A 26,412-nucleotide genomic window follows, 5' to 3' on the forward strand; every position below is an offset into this window, starting at 1 on the left:
GCTAAAAAATTAACAAGAGTTTCTAACGTGCTTCGAAAACACGTTAAACAAGCAGGATTAGCATCATCTATAAGAGATAAATATCATCTGTAAGAATGCTAATTATAGAGGATTTAGAATTGCTCTATATTCCTCTATAAATAAGCAGGATTTCATTCTAGAAAATGTACGTCACTAATACTGGTATGAATACAACCTTCAAATCTTTAGCATCTTCAGTGTCTAAATTAAATATTAGCGTATTTACGCGGGGACTTCCCTACATCCTCTGACTGTTTCTTTTCTTATAGGTTCAGACTATTTGATGATGATGTTTCCAATTGAATAAATTTGTTGTTGTATCTTGACAACACTACATTGATATGTAATTATATCCTCCTCATGTTCCACATTTTCTAACCAAAATTTTTAGTCTTACCTCTCTTTTATCACAAACATTTATTATTATCATTATTATTATTGTTGCTGCCTAATGACAACAATAAATTTGTTTGACTAGGAACGTCTCGTCAAGTTGCCTGAAGCTATAAACAAAAAAAAGTCAAATGACTCCTAGAGGTCCCTATATAAACACTCTAATGCTTAAATCAGCCACTAAATATAATGAATATTTTATTGAAATTAGTATCAAAGACGTACTTTTTTAGAAATAAATGACTATTTATTTATAGAGAAATATGAAGTAATCTTAATTAATTCAGGATTAGTATTTTTGTAGATAACGTTTATCTTGAGTCATCCTAATCTTGTTAAAATTAAGATTCTTATAATTAACGTTTATCTTGGTTTTTTCTAATCCAACTGAGATTTGAATTGTTATAGATGACGTTTATTTCTTATAAATGACGTTTATCTCGTCCTTTTGGAGATCAAATTTCTTATAAATGATATTTATCATAATATTTTGAAATTATTTTAAAATTAAAATTTTTATGGATAATTATCTATTATTTTTTTGAAATATTTGAAAGAATTTTTGAATGTCAAAATTATTTAATTTGTGCATTTTGTGTACGAAAAATTTATACTTTTTAGCCCAAAAAATTATTTTTGACTTTTAAACTTTTTTATCTTTTAATAAAATTTTATCAATAGCACAACAATTATTATTATTATTATTACTATCAGTAGAAGTAGAAGTAGAGCAGCCTACCAGCCTAGTGCAAGAGAATAGGATCAAAAATTGTGGCCGGAACATTTGGAAGAAGGCTGGCCAAGAACAACGCTAATTGGCCCAAATTAACAGTCTTATAGGACTTTATTTTCGGCTCATTTTACCCTCTGGAATTTTGGAAAAGATTGGTTCCAGCTGGCAAAAAGAAGCAAGCAGAGTCAGAGCGTTAGCTGGATGGTCAATAAAAACAGATCTCCAGAGGAAATTCACTCCCAAATGAAAACAATATCAGCTAGGAAATTAAACCAGGTTGGTCAAATAAATTAAGGGTATAATAATTACATTCAAGAACAGCCATAAGTTACCAAGTTTCTATCCAAGAAATTAATAGCTAATCACTTCAACTCTGCGCCAACATTTATGTACATTTGAATTCACAAAATCCTTGATCCTTCATGCATTGTTTACCCAGAGCAGTTCGGTCTCCCAAGTGATTTAAGCAGAGCAGACAGCAGCTACATGTCTTGCTTCGGCTTCCGGCTCAGTTCTGAATAGTGACCTCCCATTAGCTGCAAAATCTCTCCCCACAAACCCTCCGATGGAGTGATTGTTGAGGCTCCAAATATCAAATTTGGACTACATGCAGCTACGTACCAATAATCCGATTCGATCTCGTCTCTCAGTTGATCCAGCTGCCACCCGGCATACCCGACAAAGAACTTGAAGTCTTGAGGCTTAAGCACCCCTTTCTTCACCAGCCCAGCAGCTTCGTTTAAGCTGTTCCGAGCTCCATAACACAGGCCTGGTAGTACCTCTTCGAAAGCGGGAATTTGGGATTTCTCTCCCGTTTTCAGCAAGAACATGTTCGCCTCGAGGGGTCCACCAAAATGCAAAGAACAATCGGGAAATGTGGTTGCCAGATGAAGATTGGTTGGTTTCATGTGCCTAATCCTTTTATTTAGTGGCCGGTTTATGACAACCCCAAACGGTCCCTCTTGGGGATGCCTGGTTCCAGATCTGAGGAGGAGGACGACTGTCCTTTCAAATGTTCGAACTCCATCGAGCTTTTCTGTGGCGACAAGAACGCAGCCCCTCTCCGGTGACGAAATTGGGTGGGCCCACTTCGGACCAAGAGGTTTGGACTCGGGCTGAGCCCCGTCTTGGTTCTGTGAACCAGTCCCCACAGTATCAGCCTGGTAAAATTCTCAAAAAGTAAAATTCACCATTCAAAGAGCAAGCATATTAGATTTCATAATCGCTATCAACCATGATGCTCTATTATTTCAAAATTGCTCATTCTCCAAAATTAGCAATAAAATTGGAGGCCATGGCCCATGGTTAATTAACCGTGAAGATAGAATAGGTACTTCAAGATGGTTTCTCAATTATCTTACTCTTGACCTATAACCCGCTTAGAAAGTACTTGGTAAACTTTATTCTCGTTCCCAATTGTAAGCCACCCTCTCTACAGCATAGTGTTCTAGCACTCAATAAACAAATAGGCATCAATTTGGGAGGCGAAAGAACAGGATCAGCAGGCGTATCAACCATTTAATGAACTCACTGTTTAACTGAATTGAAAATTTCAGCGTATCAGTGAAATTACAGAGCATATATTTTTAAGAAAATTAGCCCTGAAATTTCATAACAAGCAGTTCATTTTAGGGAGAAACAAATGACAAATAAATGAAAAAATAATGACAATAACACTGATGATATGCTAATAACAGCAGTACCTGCTCCCGAGCAAAAAGAGATGCTCTAAACTCTCTCCAGTCCAAAATTTTATGATAGGACTTCTGGGAGGTAGAGTCATTAGATTTGTGGCTCTCTGATGAAGAGTGGTTTCCCTTTGCACCATCTCCTTCTGGAATTGGCTGGTCACCATTCCCTGCAAATGTGTAACATCAATACAAGCCACACGCTATTTATGTTTCAGTCTGCAGAGGTTAATGATATTTCTAAAGATACCGTAAGAATAATAGGGATCTTTCTCCAATTTCAGAAAGAGATGAGTATTTGCTAACAGATAGAGGGAAGTCATTTCAGCTAAAATAATACAAAAAAGGTGTTCTATTTGTGTGCATAAATTTGATCCTTCTCTAAACAGAAAGCTCCCAGTAGATTTTCTAGCTTACATACAAACTAACAGTGAGTGAGCATGGAGTCCTTAAGGTTGTATCAAAATGGTAGAATTTCAAAATGAACTGTAGGGGTACAAGCCCAGAAAATCAGACATACAGCACCATAAATAAACACCATTTCATGCCCATGCAGCTAAGAAAACTTAGTTAAGCAAGAAACAATGTTCATATTTGATGAAGATTTTGGAATATAAATGGAAGATGAGTATTTTGGGGGCTCTGCTAAGCTCAAGCAGTATTGTCCTAAGTGAACCTATTTCCAGCATTGGGCGAAATAGTCATAGGAATGTGAAGCAAGATCCAGAAGAGTAGCTGTCTGGAACATGAGCCTGACTGTAACTTCTTTGATGAGAGAATTGAAAGAGAGGGAAACATAGAGAAAAAGGAGGGGGAAATAGGGAGAAAATAGGGAGAGAATTGAAGGGAGAAGAGAGAAACTGATCTTCTGATATTCCAATAATTCTAATGTGATTCCCAGAACTGTGCATAGCATTATATAAAGTTATCTGGCAGTTATTTAGCAGCAATTACCACTACACCACTACTTCCCCATTACTCCATAACTGAAAATTAATTGTAAATAATACCCAATTACTCCTAAAGCATAACTGTAAATAACAACTAACTAAATATATAACAACATAATTGCCTAATTCACTTGGGGTCGTGACATTCCCGCCCCTTAAAAGGATTTCTTGTCCCCAAGAAATCACAACAATGGCCATTGTTCTTCATCCAATCCCAGATTTCACTATCTGCTTCATCCTTCTTAGACTAGTCCTTCCAGTGATTTCACTAGAAGTGCCTAAGAGATCAACAAAGTCAATTAGCAATTAAGCATAAATTTTAACTCCTTTTTCCTCCTCCTCACTGGCATTATCCAATAAATCTCCAATTACTAGCTTTGCATTAACATCAAGTATTGAAGGGGTACCTATTCTTTCAAGAATAGCAGGCTTGAAATCTTCAAAATCTGAAGTTGGTGTAATAGTAAACTCCTCCAACTTCACAGCATCTTTTGCTTCCTAATCCAGTGTACTTCTTACAGACTGGAAGTCTTAAATAGGATTAAAGCTCCTATTGGAATCCGTACTATAGTAGATCTTGAATAAAGATTCATTGGTATACTGAGCTAAAACTTCTTTGAAATCAAATCTAGTAAGTCATCTAGCTTTTTATTGAATTCTTCCTTGAATACTTTCTCCAGTGACTGCATTCTCTCAAGAGTTCATTTGGCCATCATTTCATCAATCAAATTCTTCTGACTTCACTCTGAACAGCAATTGGAACTGCTGCCAATAATCGATACCTGCCTTTGAAACAGCTTCCAGAACCCATCTTGTACTGCTCGCCTTAAAAATCTGATCAGAAACACCTAGATCCAGCCAAGAACCAGACTGATCTGATACCAAATGTTAGGAACCTAAGTCTGACCGTCTTATTTGATGAGAGAATTGAAAGAGACGGAGAAATAGAGAGAGAGGAGGAAATAGGGAGAGAATGGAAGGGAGAAGAGAGAAACTGATCTTCTGATATTCCAATAATTCTAATGTGATTCCCGGAACTGTGCATAGCCTTTATATATAAAGCTATCTGGCAGTTGGTAGTAGTTACCACTCACCACTACTTCCCCATTGCTCCATAACTGTAAATTAATTATAAATAATACCCAATTACTCCTAAAACATAACTGCAAATAACAACTAAATAAATATATAACAACATAACTGCCAGATTCACTTGGGGCCGTGACAATAGCATCTTATCAATTGTGCTCCTCTGCGGTGTCTAACCCACCCATTCTTTTCTTTCTTTTTTTAAGTTAACCCACCCATTCTTGGTGGAGGGTAACAAAATATAGGACCCTGAAAAAGAAAGAATCCAAATTTAGTTGATAAGGATCATGAAGCCTCTGATTGATTAAGTTATGAGGCACATTAGGAAATTCAACTGTTTTATGGTAGTCTCTATTTTTTATTATTATGAACCAAAAGTCTTGAAATTGTTTGTAAAGATAAGAGCAAAGTACAATGTCCGTAGTTCAACAAGAGATGGTAAGGAGAAGGGGGAATCTCCAATTTTCTATCTCTATAAAGATTTGTTTAATCTTTAGAAATGTGAAGGTTTGTAACCACCTAAAAGAGAAAGAGGTAGTTGAAAATTGAAGAATCACATGACAGATTTGGTTCTCCTACAAAAAACCAAGTCCAAGATACATCAGGGAGTTAGTTGGATGAAGTGGTATTATGGGCACAATTCCTACAAGGAGTATTCTTGTTGATTGACACGCAGTATGCTTACCAGGCCAGACATAGCTGACAGAAGTACTCATCTTTTTATCAATGCAGAAGACAGTTTTGTTTGGTCTTTTTACCAGGTTGGTCCCACAGCATGTCATAGGAGAGATATGTGGACCGAGCCAGCTTCAGCAAGAAGGATAGACCTTGGCGGTTTAGAGGCAATTTCAATGTTATTATGTTTACTCATGAGATACTAGGCTGGGTTTAATCACTAGATACTAGAGTGAAAAGGTGTGAGGATAGTTATGAGAAAGTTAGGTTGGGGGGATGAGAACATGAAGCCTAGGGTGGAGAGTGCAGTCAAGATCATATTGGGTTACATTTAGTAGGACGGAATGGTTTTGAATGGAAAATGAATGGGAATGGAATGAAATGACTATTATATTCCCATCGTTATTACGTTTGGTATGGACAGGAATGAAATGACCATTCCATTTCATTATGTTCGGTGCACCTTTTCATGGAATAGAATGGTAAAAATAATTACTTGACAAAGCCCATTTACATTATAAAAATTAAAAGATCTTATAAAAATGAAATTTAATTCCAAAAATCATATGATTACCAAATATGTCATAGACCAAGGGTATAGCTGTAATTAGAAGGTATGATGGCAGTATTGTAATAACTAATAATCCAGTAGGGGATAATTCAAATGGCACACGCATGGGCTGGTTTCCTAACTGCCGCGCCAAGCCGTGTAATCCTTCTATAAATACAGATAAGTTGAGGATGGAGAATTATGTGAGGATTATACCACAAATTTCTTTCCCTCTCACTTCTCAATTCACACTTCTCTTGCCTATTTCTTAATCTCTCTCTCTATCTCTCCCTCTCAATCCTTCCCGCCTAAACCACTTCCTTCTAGAGGAAGCCTCTCGTCAGATCCGAGCCTGACAATATGTTAAAAAAATTATTTCCCCATTTAGGTAAATATATTAAATAAAAATAAAATTTTGTTTAATTTTCAAATAAAATTAATTTAAGCGGCGACAACGGGCAAACAACAGCAACAAATAGTGGCCAACAACAAGTTTATATACTTGGCACTATAAAGTTTGAAGAAAAATGTGAGGGTAAAAATGTAATAATACGCATCATTTTATGAAATGGGAAAGCTTTCCATCCATTTTGTGATTTTCGCCTTTACATCATTTTGAGGGAATGGGTCATTCAATTCCTTCATAGCAACCAAATAACCTTTTGTGAGAATTCCATTCCCTCGCCCTCCATTCCGTCCAACCAAACATAACCTTAGTTTGGTAGAATAGTTACAAGGTCAGCGCCTCTTTGAATGTTAAGACTACCTAGTAAGCTGAAATTTTTCAAGGTTGGTCTTAAGAAGTGGAAAAAGACCTATTCAATAATGTAAGTTAGAAGGTAGAGTATTTTTGGTTGAGATTATATCCATAGATAAAGAGAAGGGACAGAACTATGATAGGATACTGAAAATGGAGAGAAAAACAACTGAAAAATTAAGCAAATGAAAAGAAAATGGACTTTCGAGAGGTCCACACTCTCCCAATATCCTCACTAAAATATTCATTGCCTTCTACTCTATTTGCTTCTCTATTTATAGGAATCTGTTGCCCTCACATGCCCCCCCCCCCCCCCCCTCTCTCTGCTCTTCCCATTCTACCCCTTAACTGAATTTGTTAGTCTGCACATGCACCAATTGGCCTTCTCCTATTTCAATTCCTATTCTATCCTTATTGCTTAGGTTATTGGTAGCGGAATGTTATGGGCTGCCTATCAAACTACTATTGGAGAGTAATTTATTTAGAAGGGATGAACTAAATTGGAAGTGGCTAAACTCTTGATCACTCAGAGGAGATTAGTGGAAGGAGAAGTTTAAATTGATCTTTTGAAGGAAATGCAGAGGAGATTAGTGGAAGGAGAAGTTTAAATTGATCTTTTGAAGGAAATGCAGATGGGAATGCTAGGTCCTTTCATAGGTTGGATTCTGCTCACATAAGAAACAATTGCATTGGGAAACTTGTGTCAAGACCCTAGTCTTGAATCTAGGATTTTTAGAATAGAATTGAGAAGAATAGAGGAAAGAAACGGAGACAGAATAGAGAGAGAGTGGAGGAAAATAGAGAGAATTTTAGAGAGAGAATAATTGAAGGTAATAGAGAATAGATAGAGAGAAAATGAGAGAATTTCAATACAATTTCCTTGATTCCTCGGCATAGTGTAGTATAGCTTTACATAGGGCTATTTCAGCAGTCCAATAGTTATTTACAATACTTACCACTACTACACAACTATAAAATAACACCCCATTGCTACATAACAATAAAATAATACCCTACTACACATAACTGCTCTGTTTATCTCCTAATTCCTCTCATAATTCTTTGATTCCCAACATTTCCCTTACCTTCAAAATTTTCTTGTACTCAAGAAAATCAAAGGAACTGAGCAACTCGAGGAAATTGAGCTAGGAGATCCAGCAGAAATTCCCAAGTATTGTTATCCAAGTGCATCTTCAAGGAAATTTTTATCAGCCACTTCAATTTCTTCATAAAATTTTTGTATATCAAGATAAAAGAGTTGACACTCATTAGTATCTATTATTGTTGAGTCGAGACACTCTAGTAAGAGCTTTTGACCATCATCTAGGGCAACATATCTTGTTTGCCTTGGCTCCATTCGCTCACAGCTACAGCACCGAGGAATCCCATCATGCTCATGAAAATGACAGTACTTCTAGAAGTAGAAAGGATGTGCTCCATATTCAATTAACCTAGCAACATTTGTTGGTATAAAATGCTTGCAGATGTCACATTTTGGGTGATAGTGCTCCTTGTAGCAAGACTTGTGATAAGGATAATTCCCAGATAGAAAACTCATAATCGCAAATTGGTTGATTGCAAGCATGGCATCTGAAACATTCTGGATGCCAAAGTGCACCCATGCAATTCAGGAATCTTCCATGACCAATCTTAGTGTTACAGCCAGCACATATCCTGAACCCTATTGAATAGGGAAAGGTATAGGTTGATAAATAATAGCATTTTTGTCTTGGGATGGAGATCCAACATTCAAGCTTTCTCGTATAGCTTTGGCAGGTTGTTCACCTTCTTTCAATTGGGACTCATTTCTTCTGGAAAACATCTGTAAGAACCCATCAAGTCTTTTAGCCAATCCATCTATCGAAGCATCTAACTTGTTCTCCAATAATTGAATTGCCTAGTGATGCTTACTCGATCTTTCTTCCCAGACCTCCATTCGATTTTGCAGAATAGTCACCATGGACTTAACTTGGTTAACCTGCGCCTTCAATTGTTTCTTTCTAGTTCCGTCTGCCATCTTTAATAGATCCAAACTTGCACCTCCAATTGTTTCATTCTAGTTCCATCTATCATCTCTAATAGATCCAAACTATCAAATTAGCAGTCCAAGAATCCATTGCTCTGACACCGATTGTCAAGACCCTAGTCTTGAATCTAGGATTTTTGGAATAGAATTGAGAAGGAAGAATAGAAGAAAGAGACGGAGAGATAATAGAGAGAAAGTGGAGGAAAACAAAGAGAATTTTATGGAGAAAACAAAGAGAAGAACATAGGGAAACATAAAATAGATAGAGAAAAAATGAGAGAACTTCAATATAATTTTCTTGATTCCTTGACATACTGTGGTATAGTTTTATATAGAGCTATCATAGTGTCCAACAGTTATTTACAGTAGTTACCTCTACTACACAACTATAAAATAACACTCCACTACTACATAACTGTAAAATAACACCTCACTACACATAACTGATTTGTTTTATCTCCTAATTCTTTGATTCTCGACAACTTATTGTATATAGGCCAAAGTTGATAGGGATTAAGATAATTCAAGTGAAATTGTGCACTTCAACAAAACTCTCTTATTAAGGAGGATGAAGAGTGGAGACAAAACCTATGCAGGTTAGCCTTTAAGACATTTGGTTGGAAAGCCTTTTTTAGAAGAGGATGCACTGGTTAATGATAGACATAGCTAGAGATACAGCTTTAGACTTTGACAGCTTTTCCTAGGCCCTTTTTAAGCAGTCTGAAATGTTTTGGAAGGATATCTTCGCCAAAGTGCAGCTCTTTTCAATAAGGACACTTTGAAAGGGGTATCAATGCTTTCTCATTGCCTTCATTCTCAAAGGGTGAAATCGGCCTATTAGCCTGGTGGGCAGTTTGTGTAAGATAATGCGGTCTCAGAGACCCAAAATGCTCTCGTCTTGGCCTACTAGATACTTGGCGTGCTTCTGGAGACCAATGAATGTGTCGATTCTAGAGTCAATACTAAATCTCCAATGATTTGTGCAAGTTGTAAACAGAGAAAACCTACGGCCACATTTGCTAAGGTACCCTCGCTCATGTTAAAGAAAGATGGGTTCAAAGAAGGATGAAAGAGGTGGGCCTTCTTTTACCTCCGTTATAATCTCCATGCCAGTTAATGGGGTCACTAGGGGCTTCTTTGATGGTTCTAGGGGAGCTGAGGCAACGTGATTGCTGCTCCCCCCCTTTTGTTTATTCTCGCTATTTGTCATGCAAATATCAAATATCATGGTGCAAAAATTAAGGGAGAAAAAACATTTCAATAAACCTCCTATTATTTGTGACAAGACCCTTTTGCTTTATGGGGATATCAAGAGGTAAAACTTTAATGTATTTTTTCTCTAGGCAGTTTTCTATTTGCAGATCAATCTGATAAAGAGTTAGATTATCACGGTTCAGGGAGTGCAGGAATTAGCGGCATATCTGGGATGCAGAATTGGCACTTAAGCCAACTCCTATTTGGCATGCAATAAGGCTCTCCATTTAAGGTTAGAGTTGTTTGGGCAGTGCTATTGAGAGGTGAGTGTGAACTGCGAAGCCCACATTTTTGGTTGTTCAAAAAAAAAAAAAAGAATACTAACAAATAAGGGGTCAGCCCAATTGCGTTAGCCCATTGTCAGTAATGATGTGAAGAAAACACATGGGGCGGACCAAATATGGTACCTATGTGCTTTGTATAACCCTCTTAACCAAGGTGTTAAGCCTCGGATCTGAGGCTTGCACAATTTGGTAATTTAAGTAGCGGTGGAAATTTGAATTGCGTGAGAGAGAGAGAAATAGAATGGAGGGAGAAATTGAGAGAGAGATTGGAGGGAACAGAATTTGGAGAGGGCAAGAATTATGTCCAATTCATTCATAATTCCCATCCTCGATGCCTGTTACCTTCTATAGGCTGTTGTTAGTTACATTGCCCAAGTACAAGTGGCTTATAGCTATAACTGCAAGTGGCTATAGTGTGTTATTATATGTATTCGTCTACTAACGACTTTACCCCTGCCTACTAATTACAATCACACCCTTGGCCCGTCTTTGGGTCGTAACAAATTTTCCCCCCGTTGAAGCCTTTCTTGTCCCCAAGAAAGGATAAGAGATGAGCTGCTATGGGGTACTATTTCAGCAATTCTGGAAGGTACTCCCAAGTAGTGTTGTCTGGGTGTAGGTGGCTCCATTGGACAAGTACTTCTATTAATGGCAGTGTATCCTTGTAAGTAATCCTCTTATCCATGATAGCTTGGGGCTCCATAGTTACCTCTTGATCCTCATCCATCGCTGGAAGTGTCTGGCTAGTTGTAGTTGTCAGTTCCACTGCTTTTTTAAGCAGCAATACATGGAACACTGGGTGATTAGTGTTCCCCTCAAGCAATTGTAGTCGATAAGCTACCTTGCCTATTTTGGCCAGTACTGTATAGGGCCCAAAATATTTAGGGCTCAGTTTAGATATTGGGGTTGTTGAGAGAGAGTGCTGGAGAAATCTTTGAACTTTCAAGTAAACTCTGTCCCCCACATTGAATTCCCGAACACTTCTTCCCTTATCCACCGTTTGCTTCATTCTGTTTTGAGTTGTTATAAGCTCCTTCTTTAATAGTTGTGTCATCTTCTCACGTTGTTGTAGATAGTCCTCTACTACCACTATAGTGTTGGGTGCATTCCTCAGGGCAGGTAGGGCGGGAGTTTTGTACCCAAATAATGCTTCAAAGGGAGACCTTTTTAGGGCGCTATGGTAGTTAGAATTGTACCACCATTGTGCCATAGACAACCATCGACTCCAACTTCTCGGCTTGGCAAAGCACATGCATCTTAGATAGGACTCTAAGCATTGATATACTCTCTATGTTTGTCCGTATGTCTCTAGATGGTAGGTTGTGGACATGTGTAACCTTACTCCCAACCCTTTAAACAACTCTCGCCAAAAGTGGCTAGTAAAGATCTTATCTTAGTCGGACACTATTGTCTTTAGGGACCCCGTGTATCTTTGCCACCATGTCTAAGAATTGTCTTGCTACCTCCTAGGCTGTGAACGGGTGAGTGAGGCTCACAAAGTGAGCAAATTTGGTCAATCTGTCCACAATCACCATTATGACATCCCTGCCCTTCGATTTAGGTAATCCTTCAACAAAATCCATAGATACCCCTTCCCAAGCTTGTTCTGGAATCTCCAGTGGTTGTAATACACCTGGTAATGTCACATGCTCATGCTTGCATCTCTGGCAGGTAGGGCAAGCTAACACAAACCCCACTACTTCTTTCTTTAACCCGGGCCAAAAGAAAAGTTGACTTACTTTGTGATAAGTAGCTCGAATTCCCTAATGGCCCCCAAGGGGTGAATCATGGAGGGATTTAAGAATTCTGCCTTTTACACTTGGATCATTTCCCACTACTATTATGCCCTTGTACCTAATCAATCCTTTTGATAGTGTGTATCCCCTACTCCCCGTTGGATCCACGACCCATTGCTCTTGTAATTCTTTAAGCCATTCAGTTTGTTGATAACTGTCAGTAATCTCCTTCACCCAATCTGGTATTATGGTAGTGATGGCATTACAGCAGACCTCTCCTTCCCTTCTCGAGAGTGCATCCGCCACTTTATTCTCCTTTCCTTGCCAATAGTGTATGGTATAATCCAGCCCAAGCAGCTTGGATACCCTTTTTTTCTGCAACTGGGTGTGTAGCCTTTGTTGTAACAAGTATTTAAGGCTCTCACGATCGATCTTTATTATGAAATGGTTACCCTCCAAGTAATGCCTCCATTTATCTGCTGCCACCAAAACTGCTAATAACTCCTTATCGTAAACACTTAATCCCATATGCTTCTGGGCTAAGGCTTGACTAATGTAGGCTAACGACTTTCCCTTTTGCATGAGCACTGCACCCACCCCCAAATCGCTAGCATCAGTTTCCACCGCGAAAGTTTTTGAGAAGTTCGGCAGAGCTAAGACCGGAGCTTGAGTCATGGCCTTTTTTAGCATTGTGAACACTGCTTCTGCCTTTGGGATCCACTAGAATTTATCCTTCTTGAGCAATTCTGTAAGCGGCTTGTTAATTACCCCATAATGATGGACAAACCTCTGGTAGTACCCTGTCAATCCCAAGAAACCCCTCAATTCCCTCATCATGGAATGCCTTGGCCAATCTATCATTGTCGATATCTTTTTTGGGTCTATACTTACACCTTCTCCAGAAATTAAGTGTCCCAAGTATTCCACTTCCTTCTTGGCAAACAGACACTTAAGACATTTTAACATACAATTGATTGAATTTAAGGATCTGAAAGGCTATCCTTAGGTGGTTTAGGTGTAGCTTCAGGTCAGGACTATATATAAGGATGTCATCAAAGAACACCAATATGAATTTTCTGAGGTAGGGTGCAAACAATTGGTTCATCAGGGCTTGAAAAATGGCAGAGGCATTGGTAAGCTCAAAGGGCATTACCACAAATTCATAAAGGCCTTGGTGGGTCCAGAAGGCTGTTTTCGAGATATCCTTGGGGTGCATGCGTATTACCTCGATCTTAGGTCTAGTTTAGATCCATCATGTCTTCTATGATTGGTATAGGAAATTTGTTTTTGATAGTGAGGTCATTTAACTGACGGTAATCCACACAAAACCGTCAAATCCCATCCTTCTTTTTTACTAATAAGACCGGAGAAGCAAATGGGCTTTGGCTGGGTTGAATTAGGGAGGCTGAGAGCATTTGTTTCACTTGTTTTTCGCTCTCAAATTTTTGCAAAGGCAAATAATGGTAAGGTCTGACATTAACAGGCTCAGAATTAGGTTTAAGGGGAATGGAATGGTCTAGGTTTTGATAAGGGGGAAGTGAGGCAGGTTTAGCAAACAGATTCTTAAATTCAATCAAGAGTATATGGAGGGAGTCTAGTGTGGTTACCTCATTTGGGAGCAGTGTGTCTGTCAATGTCAACTTTCCCTAGTCACTCTCAATCTGATCTTCTTCTTCTGTTATCTCTCTGGCTTGAATAGAGAATAACTGAGAGATGTGAACTTTCCTCTTATTCCATAATTTTTGTAGTCGCTTTCCCGATATGAGTTTGCATTCCCCCATTTCCAAACTTCCTACCTGGGTTAATTTTTCACCATCCACCTCCACTGTGACTTCCAGTTTGTCGAAATCAAATGTCAGAGGACTAACCGTCCTCATCCAATCAACTCCCAATACCATGTCGCATCCTTCCAATTCTAGGACCCTCAAATCAATTGCAAACTCTTTCCCATGCATAAGCCATTTGAAGTCAACACACCTATAATGGTTGTACATTCGGTTATCGTTAGCTACAGTAACAGACAATGGGGTAGTAGCCCTCAATTCACACCTCAGGTCAATAGCTATGGCTTTACTTATGAAGCTATGTGTGCTACCATTGTCTATAAGGATAATCAACTTCCTTTTCCCCTCATGTCCCCTCACATTAATGATTTTCCCCGTAGGCTCCCCTTTGAGAGCATGGAATGATATCTCTCCTCCTTCATCTTCTCCTTCCTCTTCCATTTCTACCGCTCCTTCGTTATCTTCCCCTGCATCATTATCTGCCCCTTCTTCTTTGCCTTCCATTTTCAATAGATGTCTTCTGCATTGATGGTTTGGGCCATATTTGTCACCGCATTTGTAGCAGAGTCCCAACTATCTTCTCTACTCCATGGTAGTCCCTCTAGCCCCGTCATGATTTGTTCTAGGAGGTCCCAATGTTAATCCGACACCCGTTCCCCTCGCATTCATCCCCCGTAGATTGTGGGGAATGCATGTTACCCTTAGGCCACGCCTTGCCTTTGCCAAAAATGGCCTCCAACGTCAATTCCTATAATCTGGCCTTTTCTGCCACCTGCCTAACGACAGTGGGCATTATCATCTGGACCATGGACCATAGTTCTCCCTTCAAGCCACTCACGAAATTGGATATGAAGTACTGTTCCATGAGATGTGGTTGTGTATTCCACAATAATGCTCGCAACTCTTCAAATTTATCTAAGTATTCCACCACCGATCTTGTTTGTCTCAACATCTTGAATTCTTCAATCACATCAGACATATTCTTCTCCCCAAACCTCACACATAATGCTTCTGCAAAATCATTCCAGGCCGCCTCCACTTCCCTTGCCTTAGTCCATCCCTGATACCAGGAGTTGACAATATCATTGAGATATGTCGCTGCCATGGTCACCTTCTGGATCTCAGGCACATTATATAATTGAAAAAATCTCTCGCACCTACGGATCCATCACCTAGGCTTGGATCCGTCGAACATGGGGATCTCCAAGCGAGGCATAGGCGTATGATTACTAACGTGAGAATTGAGGCCCCTTACTAGTACTCCCGTGTCCGCTTCTGAAGGCTCACTTGACTCACCCAATTCACTTGGTCGTGGTAGTATTCCCTGGTCGGATTGGCTGGGAGTTGTCGTTGATCGTGGTGGAAACTCAAGTGGAAGCCTGAATTGTGGAAGAGCAAAGAGCATATTGAATATGTCGTGGATCCTCTACCTATATTGGTCGATAGTCTCTCGTTGTTTCTCCAATTCTCGCTACATAGCATCTCTGGTCGCAACTTGATCTTCCCTTCCCTGCGCGATTGCTTCATGAGTCTGGTTCATTCCAAACTCCAACGCCTCCAGACGTGTCTCCAACTGCTTCATGCGTGTGCCTTTCACCATTGATCCTGCTCGAATGATTTCCTTCGCTGATCTCCGAGAACGTCTAACTCTAATACCAAAATGTTAAGCCTCGAATCTGAGGCTTGCACAATTCGGTAATTTAAGTAGCCAGGGAAATTTGAATTGCGTGAGAGAAATAGAATGGAGGGAGAAATTGAGAGAGAGATTGGAGGGAACAGAATTTGGAGAGGGAAAGAATTATGTCCAATTCATTCATAATTCCCATCCTTAGCGCCTGTTACCTTTTATAGGTTGTCGTTAGTTACACTGCCCAAGTACAAGTGGCTTATAGTTATAACCGCAAGTGGCTATAGTGTGTTATTATATGTATTCGTCTACTAACGACTTTACCCCCACCCCCCCACCTACTAATTACAATCACACCCTTGGCCCGTCTTTGGGTCGTAACACAAGGGATTGCCTCATTTTGCACATAACACACACTTATAAAGATATTATACACTTGCAGAAAAGAGGGAAATCAATGGAGTAACCATTTTTTCAAAACTAGACCTACTGTCAGGATACCATGAAATTAGAATAAATCCTGCCGACACCCCTAAAATAGCTTTCCGCACTCACCAAGGCCTATATGAATTCCTTGTCATGCCTTTTGGGCTTACCAACGCCCCAACCACTTTTCAAGTCTTGATGAACCAACTATTTGCACCCTACTTGAGAAAATTTATACTAGTTTTCTTTGATGACATACTCATTTATAGCCCAAACTTTGAACAACACCTTACCCACCTAAAGACAGCTTTTGAGATTCTTAAACTCAAATCAATTATTTGTTAAGCTATCCAAGTGCCAATTTGCAAAAAAGGAAGTAGAGTATTTGGGGCATGTGATTTCAAGAGAGAGGGTTAGTACCGACCCAAAGAAGATATCGGCTATGACAGAGTGGCTGAGACCTACTATAGTTAAGGGGGCTTCTTGGGCTGACCAGTGCCTACAGGAGGTTCATTCAACACTATGGGATCATCAACAAACCCTTGATAGAGTTGCTGAAGAAAGACAAATTCCAGTGGAATACCAAGGCAAAAGCAGCCTTTCTAACACTCAAAAAGGCCATCACACAAGCCTCGATCCTAGCCCTACTTGATTTCTCAAAAACATTTGTAGTGGAGATAGATGCATGTGACATTCGATGGGAGCCATGCTCATGCAAGAAGGGTGACCCCTGGCATACATTAGTCAAGCCCTTGCCCCAAAGCACTTGGGGCTGAGTATGTATGACAAAGAGTTGCTAGCGGTGCTGGTGGCAATAGACAAATGGAGGTAGTACTTGGAGAGCAGTCGTTTCATCATAAAAACAAATCATGAGAGCTTGAGGTTTTTGCTACAGCAAAGGCTGCATACCCAATTGCAAAGGAAAGGGGTTTCCAAACTATTGGGCTTAGACTACAATATACAATATGGACAAGGAAGGGAGAATAGGGTGGCTGACACCTTATCCAGGAGAGAAGGAGAAGGTAATTGTCATTTGTCAGGCCATTACAACTATCATATCGGATTGGGTGAAGGAGATAACTAAAAGCTATGAGCACACTGATTAGCTTAAGGAGTTACAAGGGAACTAGCTGTCAGGCCAACTGGGAAACGAAGTTACACACTCTCTAATGGGTTAATTAGATTTCGAGGAAGAATAGTGGTGGGAAATGACAGGATGCTGAGGAACAAAATCTTGCAATCACTTCATGACTCTCCTTTAGGGGGGGACATTCAAGAATCAGGGCCACCTATTATCAAGTAAGGCAACTTTTCTTTTGGCCAGGTCTCAAAAAAGGAAGTGGTAGATTTTGTGCTGGATTGTCCCACTTGTCAACGTTGCAAGCATGAGCACATGGCACTCCCTGGTTTACTCCAACCCCTTGTGTTATGTTTTGCATCGAGTATTGCCTAGAAGTACTTCAAGAAATCAGGAGAATTAAAGGATAATCCAAACAGCAGAAATAAACTAAGTTAGATAGAGTCTAACTTATGTTGTATGCATGAGGGGTATATTAGACTTTGTGTAGTCTAGTTTAAACCTTGTAATATCCGCCCTAGCTATCTATGAATAAGAGGCATAGGAGGGGCAGTCGCGATGGATCATTCATGTTGTTCTATGTGAGTGAGTGCTATAAAGTGAGAGAAAAGTGAGATTTCAAGATAGACTTTGTAATCTCATAAAGCGATTGTACTCGTGTGAGGGTTCTTGTACTGATTCTTCAAATATTTCTAATGGATTTGCTCTCGGGACTGAGGCTAGATATAGGATCACAATTGTGATCTGAACCAGGATAAAAACGTGTTCATCATGTGATTTGCTTATTCTTACTCTATCTTTCGTTTCTGTTCTTATTAATTTTCTGATGTGGCAGAACCGTGTGTGTGTGTGTGGCTATGTATTGGCAAGATTTTGTATTTCCAGTGCTCCTAATTCAACACCTTGCTATCCTCGAGCAAGCTTGGGAAGGAATATCGATGGATTTCATAAAAGGGCTTCCTAAGTCAGAAAGTAGGGATGTGATTATGGTGATTGTAGACAGGTTGACAAAATTCGCACATTTTATAAGCCTCATTCATCCATACACAGCTTGTGAAATTGCCAGACAGTTCTTGGACTCGGTAGTAAGGATTCATGGGGTCCCAAAATCAATAATATCTGATAGGGGCAAGATTTTTACAAGTAATTTCTAGCAAGAATTGTTCAAAAGCTTGGGGGTCAGGCTGCACATGTCCATAGCGTACCACCCCAAGACTAATGAGCAAACTAAAAGAGTTAATCAATGCCTAGAGGCTTACCTACGATGTATGTGCTTTGCCAAGCCCAAGAGTTGGAATAGGTGGTTGTCGTTGGCACAGTGGTGGTACAATTCAAGCTACCATAATGCCATAAAAAGGGCCCAATTTGAGGCATTATTCAGGTGCAAAGCACCCCTCTTACCAGCTTTGATAAATGCCCCCACAATAGTGGCAACAATGGAAGACTACTTATAACAAAGCCAAAAGGTGCTACAATTGTTAACGAAAGAGCTCACTACGACCCAGAACATAATGAAACAAGTGGCGGACAAGAACAGAAGTGACAAAGTTTTTAATGAAAGGGACAGAGTCTATCTCAAGGTGAAGAGGTTCCTACCACACTCCTCAACTACCAGAGCATCTAAATTAAGAGCCAAGTACTTTGGGCCATTTCCTATAATTGCAAAAGTTGGCAAGGGGGCCTACAAATTACAGCTGCCAGATGGAGTACCAACTCACCCAGTGTTCCATGTATCACTGCTTAAGAAAGTGGTGGAACCAGGGGCCACTATCAGCCCAAGCCTTCTCCCGGTGGATGAAGACATTGAAGTAGTAATGGAACATTAGGCCATTGTGGACAGGAGGGTCACATACAAAGATACCATTCCACTCACACAAGTTTTGGTCCAATGGAGTCACTTACTGTAAGGCCCAGCTTTTGGGCCTTATTTGCAAAGGCCCAAGAAGGCAAGTGAAGCCCATAAAGCCATATAAAAGCCTTAGGGCTCCCAAAATTAGCTCTTTTTCTTCTTCTTCTCTGAAATTCCAGCGGCTCTCTCTCTCTCTCAATCGATTTGAGCGATCTAACCGTCGGATCTTAAATCCGACTGCACTTTCACCATGAAATCGACCCTGATCTACAACAAGGTAAGCTTTTTATTTTCTTTAGCCTTACTTTTAAGCATAGATTTGTGAGAAATGTATGTATATGCGTTTGGGTGTATTAGCCGAAAGTTTGAACTTAGATCTACAAAGATCTAGCTGTTAGATCTTGCTGGATTTTGGATATGTTAGTTAATGGGGTTAGGGGTGTTGAATGGCTGCCTCGGATCATTGGAAATCGTCGACCGACGACAGTAATAGTGCGTTTTATATTCTGTCCGAAATTTAAAAGTTAGATCTACGAAGATCTAACTATTAGATCTTGATGATTTTTGGGTATGTTGGTCTATGAGAGTAAGAGAGTTGAATGGTGGTCTCGGATCGCCGGAAAATATGGCCGGTGACGTCAAATAGCCTATTTTCAAATCTGGCCAGAATTTAAAAACTAGCCGTTAGATCTGGCTCATTTTTGTGTATATTGACCTTTATGGCTAGACGCTTCTAATGGTAAGTTTTGATCGTCGGGAATTTCAGCCAGCGGTGGCCGTTGGCAATGTGGCTGGCCTAGGTTGTTTTATTTTGGGGCTTTGGGCCGTTGGGGCAACATTTGGGTTGGCCCAAATCCTAGGAGATTTAAATTTTATATTTATTTAATTCTTATGTGGATTGATAATTTTGTTAGGTGACCTTGGCGCGCCCCAGCCGAGAGGCGTTTGAGGGAATCCTGCCTGTGAGTGGGTAATTGTATTATGGTGGTAATTGTTGCATTCATATGTCTTATTATTTGGTTATTCTATGTCTTATTCATGATCTTATTCTTAGTTGCATACGGGAAATTGGAATCCATATTATCTGTTGTGCGCATATTGACACTTGTGATATATTGTATATGGCATTTGATGATATTGAATGATGGTATGAAAAATGTGTTAAAGGAAGTAACAACTAGAACCCTGTATGTTAACTACAGTAAATGTTAGCCGTTGGTGCACCACGTATATGTATTAGGGTGAGAGTGGGTCCGCCCTTACTTGGCGAGAGTGGTTTCGCCATGATGCTTTGTAGGCGAGAGTGATTCCGCCAAAGCAAATCTTGTGGGTGAGAGTCGTTCCGCCCCAAGAGAATGGAATATGTGAACTTGGTTCTAGATGGTTAACTCATATATGTGCATGTTTATTTGTCATCTCTTATATTGTTGTAAGTACTTTTGGGCATAGCACGGTATCATGATCATTCTTGGATGCATTGATTCTACATTTTCCCCATTATAATGCTCTTTACTCCTCACTAAGCCAGTGTCAGGCTTACCCCTCAATATTTCAGACTTTGTAGGTTGACATCATTTTTGACAGTAGGAGTCGTGGTAAACGATTTTGCACCATTTACTCTAGTCACGCTCCGGCTACAACACATGTATCTCATCTCACAGGTTGAGTATAGGGAAGTTAATATTCCTTTCGTATGTAAAGTGAGAAATTTTGAATATTGTAAGCATGTAATGAATTTATAGCCGGTGGGCACTTTAATATCAGTTAATGGAAATGCATTTATTTTGTAGTGTATATGAGGTTGTTAAAGGTTTGAATGATATGCGTATTGTAAGGCTTACTATCCCTGTTGGAGTTTGTGGCTTCATGGGGGATGGTGCCAGTCATGGCCCCCGGATTTTGGGTCGTGACACTTACACCTAAAGAACACCACTTGGGAATATCTATCGAACTTACTAAAACAATTTTCGCGAGCCACTCATCTTCTGTCCTTTCTTGGGGACAAGAAAGCTTTCAAGGGGAGGGGAAAAATGTCACGACCCTAAGGAGGTACCAGTGGTATAATTGTAATTGGTGCTAGTAAATAAAAGTTGTTGTAGCTATTGTACTTAGCAGTTGAGGCTTAGGCAACTTGTACTCTTTCGGTTAGGAAGTTACAATCGAAGACGCACCTATAAAAGAAACCAAATGTAAGAGGATGGGAATTATGTGAGATAATACACTAATTTTTTCCCTCCAAAACTACTTTCCCTCTCTTTTCTCTCTCTCTCTTAAGTCTCCCTCCTTTCAAATTATCTCCTATTCGAACTTCTCTTATTGTTACTATATATTCCGAAATTGCACTAAGTCCCAAATCTGAGACTTATCATTCAAGACTAGTTTATTAAAAGGCAAAGGGAGGATATATGGGAAAAATTCCTTTCCAAAGGGAAAGGTACTCCCCTTGGAAGATATTGGAAGTTAATAACACCTCCTAAAGTTGCCTTCTTTACTTGAACTATTGCTTGCAATGCCATTCTCATAACAGATTTTGAGGGCAAGGTGACAAAAAATCATAAACTGATGTTTTCTATGGAGGAATAGTAGGGAAGCAATAGATCATCTCCTACTTCACTTCCAGTAGTGTTTGACATTTGGGTTTTTTTCTTGATGCTTTTTCAAGAATAGTGTGTGATGCCATCTACAGTTTTGGATTTATTTTATCCCATCGAGTGGGATTTCTCCCTTGATGGAGGCAAAGATAGACTTGGTACATTGCTCCTTGTATGATGTGAAATGCATGGCCAGACAGGTATTATAGGGCTTTTGAGGGGATTAAGCAGAATAGTAGAGCTTTTATATGATCCTCATTTTTGTATGATGTAGAATGTGTGGTAAAAGAGGAATAACAGAGCTTTTGAGGAAGTTGAAGAAGCCATTCTTGTTTTCCTTTGCTTGTGGCTAGGGTCAACCCCTCTACTGGTCCTCATTCTTTTATGTAGTTTATGGAAGTTGTCTCCATGTCTCTAGACATTTAGTTTTGATCATTCTACCTGTATAGTGTTCATCTTAATTCTTTAAGGCATTATTCCTTTTTCTTTACAAAAAAGAACAGGACTCTTAGATTCTTTCTTCCTAGACCCATATGTTCAACTTATGCCTAATCCAGTGGTTGGCATTTTTCATAGCTTACTACTTTAAGAAACAAAGTTTGTTTCACTTGTTTGCCTTTAGACTATTTTAATATCTACTTCTATTAACAAGTAAAAAAATTTCAATATTGTTAGGTTTTGAAGACTAGTAAGAGTTAATGGGATGAGATTGAAAGAAGGACACCATAGATGCTACACTTACAGCATGCAATATGCTAGAGAGACCCATTTCTCAATTGTTATTTTTTCTCAATATCTAATGCTCTGAGAAGCACAGCAAAGGTAGTGCTTGGAGAGATAAATGGTAGAGCCCCTAATCTTAAGGAGTCGTGGTGGTAGAATGAAGAAGTACAATTGAAAATTAAAAATAAGAAAAATTGCCATAAGGCTATATATCAATGCAACAATGAAGAAAATCAAAAAAATTACAAAGAATTAAAAAAGGCAGCAAAAAAACTGTTAGTGAAGTAAGGTCAAAAGCATACGAGAATCTATATAAACAACTTGATACAAAAGATGGAGAAAGGGATATATATAAATTAACTAAAGCAAGAGAAAGAAAAACAAGGGATTTAAATCAAGTGAAATGCATAAAAGATGAAAATCAAAATGTATTAGTGAATGAGGGAGCGATTAAGGAGAGATGGAAAGAGTATTTCACAAAATTATTCAATGATGATGGCGACACAAGAGTTAGGTTGGGACATCTTAGTAACTCCGAAGGGAAGGTGAGCTATACATTTTATCGACGCATAAGTCCAAATGAAATAAGACAAGCATTAAAAAAGATGAAAAGTCATAAGGCAGTGGGACCGGATAATATACCAATAGAAGCATGGAAATACATGGGAGAAGAGGGCATCTCCTGGCTAACGAAATTATTTAATGCGATTCTTAAATCAAAAAATATGCTAGATGAATGGAGGAAGAGTACTTCGGTCCCTATATATAAGAACAAAGGAGATGTTCAAAACTGTGAAAATTACAGAGGAATTAAGTTAATGAGCCATACCATAAAACTCTGGGAGAGAGTAATAGAGCAGAGGCTCAGGAAAGAAACAGAGGTCTCGGAAAATCAGTTTGGTTTCATGCCTGGTAGGTCAACAATAGAATCTATATACCTACTGAGACGCCTAATGAAAAGGTATCGGGAGCATCAGAAGGACTTACATATGGTGTTTATAGATCTAGAAAAGGCCTATGATAGGGTCCCTAGAGAAATATTATGGAGGGTTTTAGAGAAGAAAGGAGTCTGAATAGCCTATATATAAGCCCTTAAGGATATGTATCACGGTGCAGAGATAAGAGTCAAAACATGCGGGGGGATACTGAACCGTTTAAAATTACAATAGGATTGCATCAAGGTTCTGCACTAAGTCCATACTTATTTGCTTTAGTAATGGATAAACTCACTAAAGATATTCAGACAGAGGTGCCATGGTGTATGCTATTTGCAGACGACATAGTGTTGATGGATGAAACAAAAGAAGGAGTTAACACTAAACTTGAGTTATGGAGAAACAATTTAGAATCTAAGGGATTTAAATTAAGCAGAAAGAAAACAGAATATATGGAATGTAAATTTAGTAAGAATAAAAGAGTGGAGGATGTTATAATAAAATTGGAAGACCAAATCTTACAAAGAAAAGATCATTTTCGATATTTGGGATTAGTGATTCAAAAAGATGGAGAAATTCACAAGGATGTCACACATAGAATTAAAGCATGTTGGTTAAAATGGAGAAATGCATCGGGGGTGTTGTTGTTGTTATTGTATAGCCCCGTACAACAAAACTGGTCTTATAGCTGTCAAATACCAGCATGAGCAAAAGACGAGCGTAGCGGAGATGAGGATATTAAGATGGATGTGCGGCCATACAAGAAAAGATAAAATTAGAAATGAAGTTATTCGTAATAAGATAGGAATAGTGCCAATAGAGGAGAAGATGAGATAGACTAGACTAAGTTGGTTTGGTCATGTGAATAGGAGACCAAGAGACGCTCCTGTGAGGAGAGTTGATGAAATGGAACAATTAGTCAAAAAAAGAGGTAGAGACAGACTTAAGAAGACTTTGGGAGAGACATTAAAGTTTGATATGAAGTGTATGGACCTCAATGGAGATATGACAAAAGACAAAAATACATGGAAGTCTAGAATTCATGTAGTCGACCCCACATAGTGGGATAAAGGCTGGATATGTTGTTTATATAACACAACATTATCATAAGAGTAAAATTAAAAATATGAATTCTCCACTTGCTGGGGAATCAAATCGATTATTTTTCCAATCCACATAAGTTCATAAAAACATGGGCAAACAAATGAGTTGGATTTGAAGATTAAAAAGAGGCCCCATTTGAACTAAACTACTCAAAGAATAAGGAAAAAGAACAGGGAACGTGTTACAATTTAGATATAACTTGGTTGTGGATGTTTGGGTATAATGACTCACTAGGCATAATAATTAACCAGATGAAGCACAACCTTGTAGACATTAATTAAGAAGCCCATTGAGCAATTGAAAATAAATAAGCCCCTATAATTTAACAAGGAAACACAAAATCAAATAAAAACTCACAAAAGAATCTAAAGAAAAGCAAACAGCCTAACAAAGAAAAGCAAACCAAGGAGAACTACACAAAACTCTGAAGCTATTTGTGTTGGACTCAGCTCCTTCAGAATCAGACTCATTCTGCTCCTACATAAACACCACATCGCAGAATAGAGTAGCAGCTTCCCAAGATTGCCCATTGGCTTATTGCACTTCTCATTCTCTAAGACACAAAAGGATAACTCAGATTAACGGATTGCCCACTTCAGCTGAACACCAAGGAAATCCCAAAGATTTAGGGATCACAGGGTGGGCTAGTTACCAGTAATATATTAAGGGTACTGTTTCCAAGAAGCCAACATTTTGAGAGATTCTACACGATGGCAGAAAGGACACAATAATGTCCATTTCCAGTGATCTCACAGCAAGAAGACCATTGATGCAAGGAATATTTAATGTGAAAAAAAAGGAGAATACTTGACTTCCACATCCTGAATTGGAAAAATTATACTCTATAAAATTGATAAACTACAGTTTTCAAATAGAACATGAATTTTCACAATGCTCCTTTTGGCTGTTGAGAAAAGTGTCATGACCTGCTAGTTAATTATGGGCAGTTGTAGTATTTTTATTCAATTGTAGTATTTTTACAGTTATGTTCTAGGAGTAATTGGGTATTATTTAAAATTAATTTACAGTTATAGAAGGTGGGGAGGTTATGGAGTGATTTAGGAGCAATTATTGGTAGTGGAGGATATGGTAACTGCCACAAATAACTGTTGGTTAGCTTTCTATATAAATTTGTAGCCCCACACTGCAGATCAATATATGAATTATCAAGCTTATTGAATTCTCTCTGTTCTCCCTCAAGTTCTGTCTATTTTTCTCCCCCCATTCTCTTGGATTCTCCCCTCATTTCTGTCAGTTCTCTCTAATTTCAGTCTGTTCCCCCTCAATTCTTGCTATTTCTCCCTCAATTTCCAGCTCTATCTTCTAAGGAAACATCAGTGAGGACTAGGGTCGTGACATAGGCCGTGAACGACCAACAGATGCTGACAGCTCACTTTCTAAAAGTGAGAATTTTCCAATTTGATTTATTCATATTCTTATGAATAAAAAATGGAAGTTCTAAATGCAATAGTTTTCAGAACAAGAAAAAGCTTTATTCTTTTGTATCCAGCCTCAGTTTTTAATAATTCAAACAAAGCCCTAAAACACCCACGATCACGCATGAAGAAGTATGGATACCAAAATCCACAAAACCAAAACTTGATCAAAGTAGAAGAGCAGAGGAATCGTAATAGTTATCGTACCGGAAGAAGAAGAGGAATTAGAATTCTCAGGATTCTTCTTCCCCATAGCCCTCACACCCAACGATCGGTACCCGGAAACATTCCATCTCGAAACCTTAATCTCGAAAACTCCCCCGTCCTCGAACCGAAACGAACCCATCTTTCTCAAATTCGAGGAATTGGGTCTCCCAGGAATCGAATTCCTGAGCAAAAAGGGGCTTACATGAGCGTTATTGACGCGTACGGCCCATAGATCCATCGGGGGTTCCGTCGGAAGAAGGTGAAGTGGGGGGAGGCCTAATTGGGTGTTGCGATCTGCTTCGTAACGTTGTGATAGGAAGGATGAAACTTGTGAAGAAGAGGGAAAGGCTTTTTTTGCTGGGAAAATCTGTTGACGGATATGTGAAAAAAGACGAATGGAGATAGCGAAAGGGACGAGAGAGGGGAGAGACAGTGCGTTCGAGAGAGAGAGACAGAGAGAGTGGGAATATGCTTATTTTAACCGAATTATGGCGAG

General features: G+C 39.1%; 1 protein-coding gene across 2 annotated transcripts; it reads right to left on the reverse strand.

The window, feature by feature from the left end:
* Positions 1–1,393: 1,393 nt before the first annotated feature.
* LOC127800293 (uncharacterized) lies at positions 1,394–26,412 on the reverse strand. 2 transcript variants are annotated; one of them, XM_052334820.1, is made up of 3 exons: positions 25,917–26,412; positions 2,851–3,005; positions 1,394–2,280 (listed from the first exon to the last, which is right to left on the reverse strand). In XM_052334820.1, exons 1-3 carry the CDS (start codon positions 26,152–26,154, stop codon positions 1,630–1,632), a joined length of 1,044 nt encoding a protein of 347 aa, XP_052190780.1. In that variant the 5' UTR covers positions 26,155–26,412; the 3' UTR covers positions 1,394–1,629. The 2 variants fall into 2 exon arrangements, with proteins under 2 accessions (XP_052190780.1, XP_052190779.1); XM_052334819.1 differs by having other exon boundaries at positions 1,394–2,307; positions 25,917–26,406.

The sequence above is a fragment of the Diospyros lotus genome, chromosome 4 (genome assembly GCF_014633365.1).
Source record: "Diospyros lotus cultivar Yz01 chromosome 4, ASM1463336v1, whole genome shotgun sequence".
NCBI classification, from domain to species: Eukaryota; Viridiplantae; Streptophyta; class Magnoliopsida; order Ericales; family Ebenaceae; genus Diospyros; species Diospyros lotus.

Bases quoted from the DNA above. Each gene is read 5' to 3' on its own strand.
- LOC127800293 (XM_052334819.1), bottom strand. From the start codon at position 26,154: ATGGATCTATGGGCCGTACGCGTCAATAACGCTCATGTAAGCCCCTTT. The intron at 3,006-25,916 runs GTACGATAACTA...ACACATTTGCAG, and splicing joins TAATTCCTCTTCTTCTTCCG to GGAATGGTGACCAGCCAATT. The intron at 2,308-2,850 runs GTACTGCTGTTA...GAATTTTACCAG, and splicing joins CTCTTTTTGCTCGGGAGCAG to GCTGATACTGTGGGGACTGG.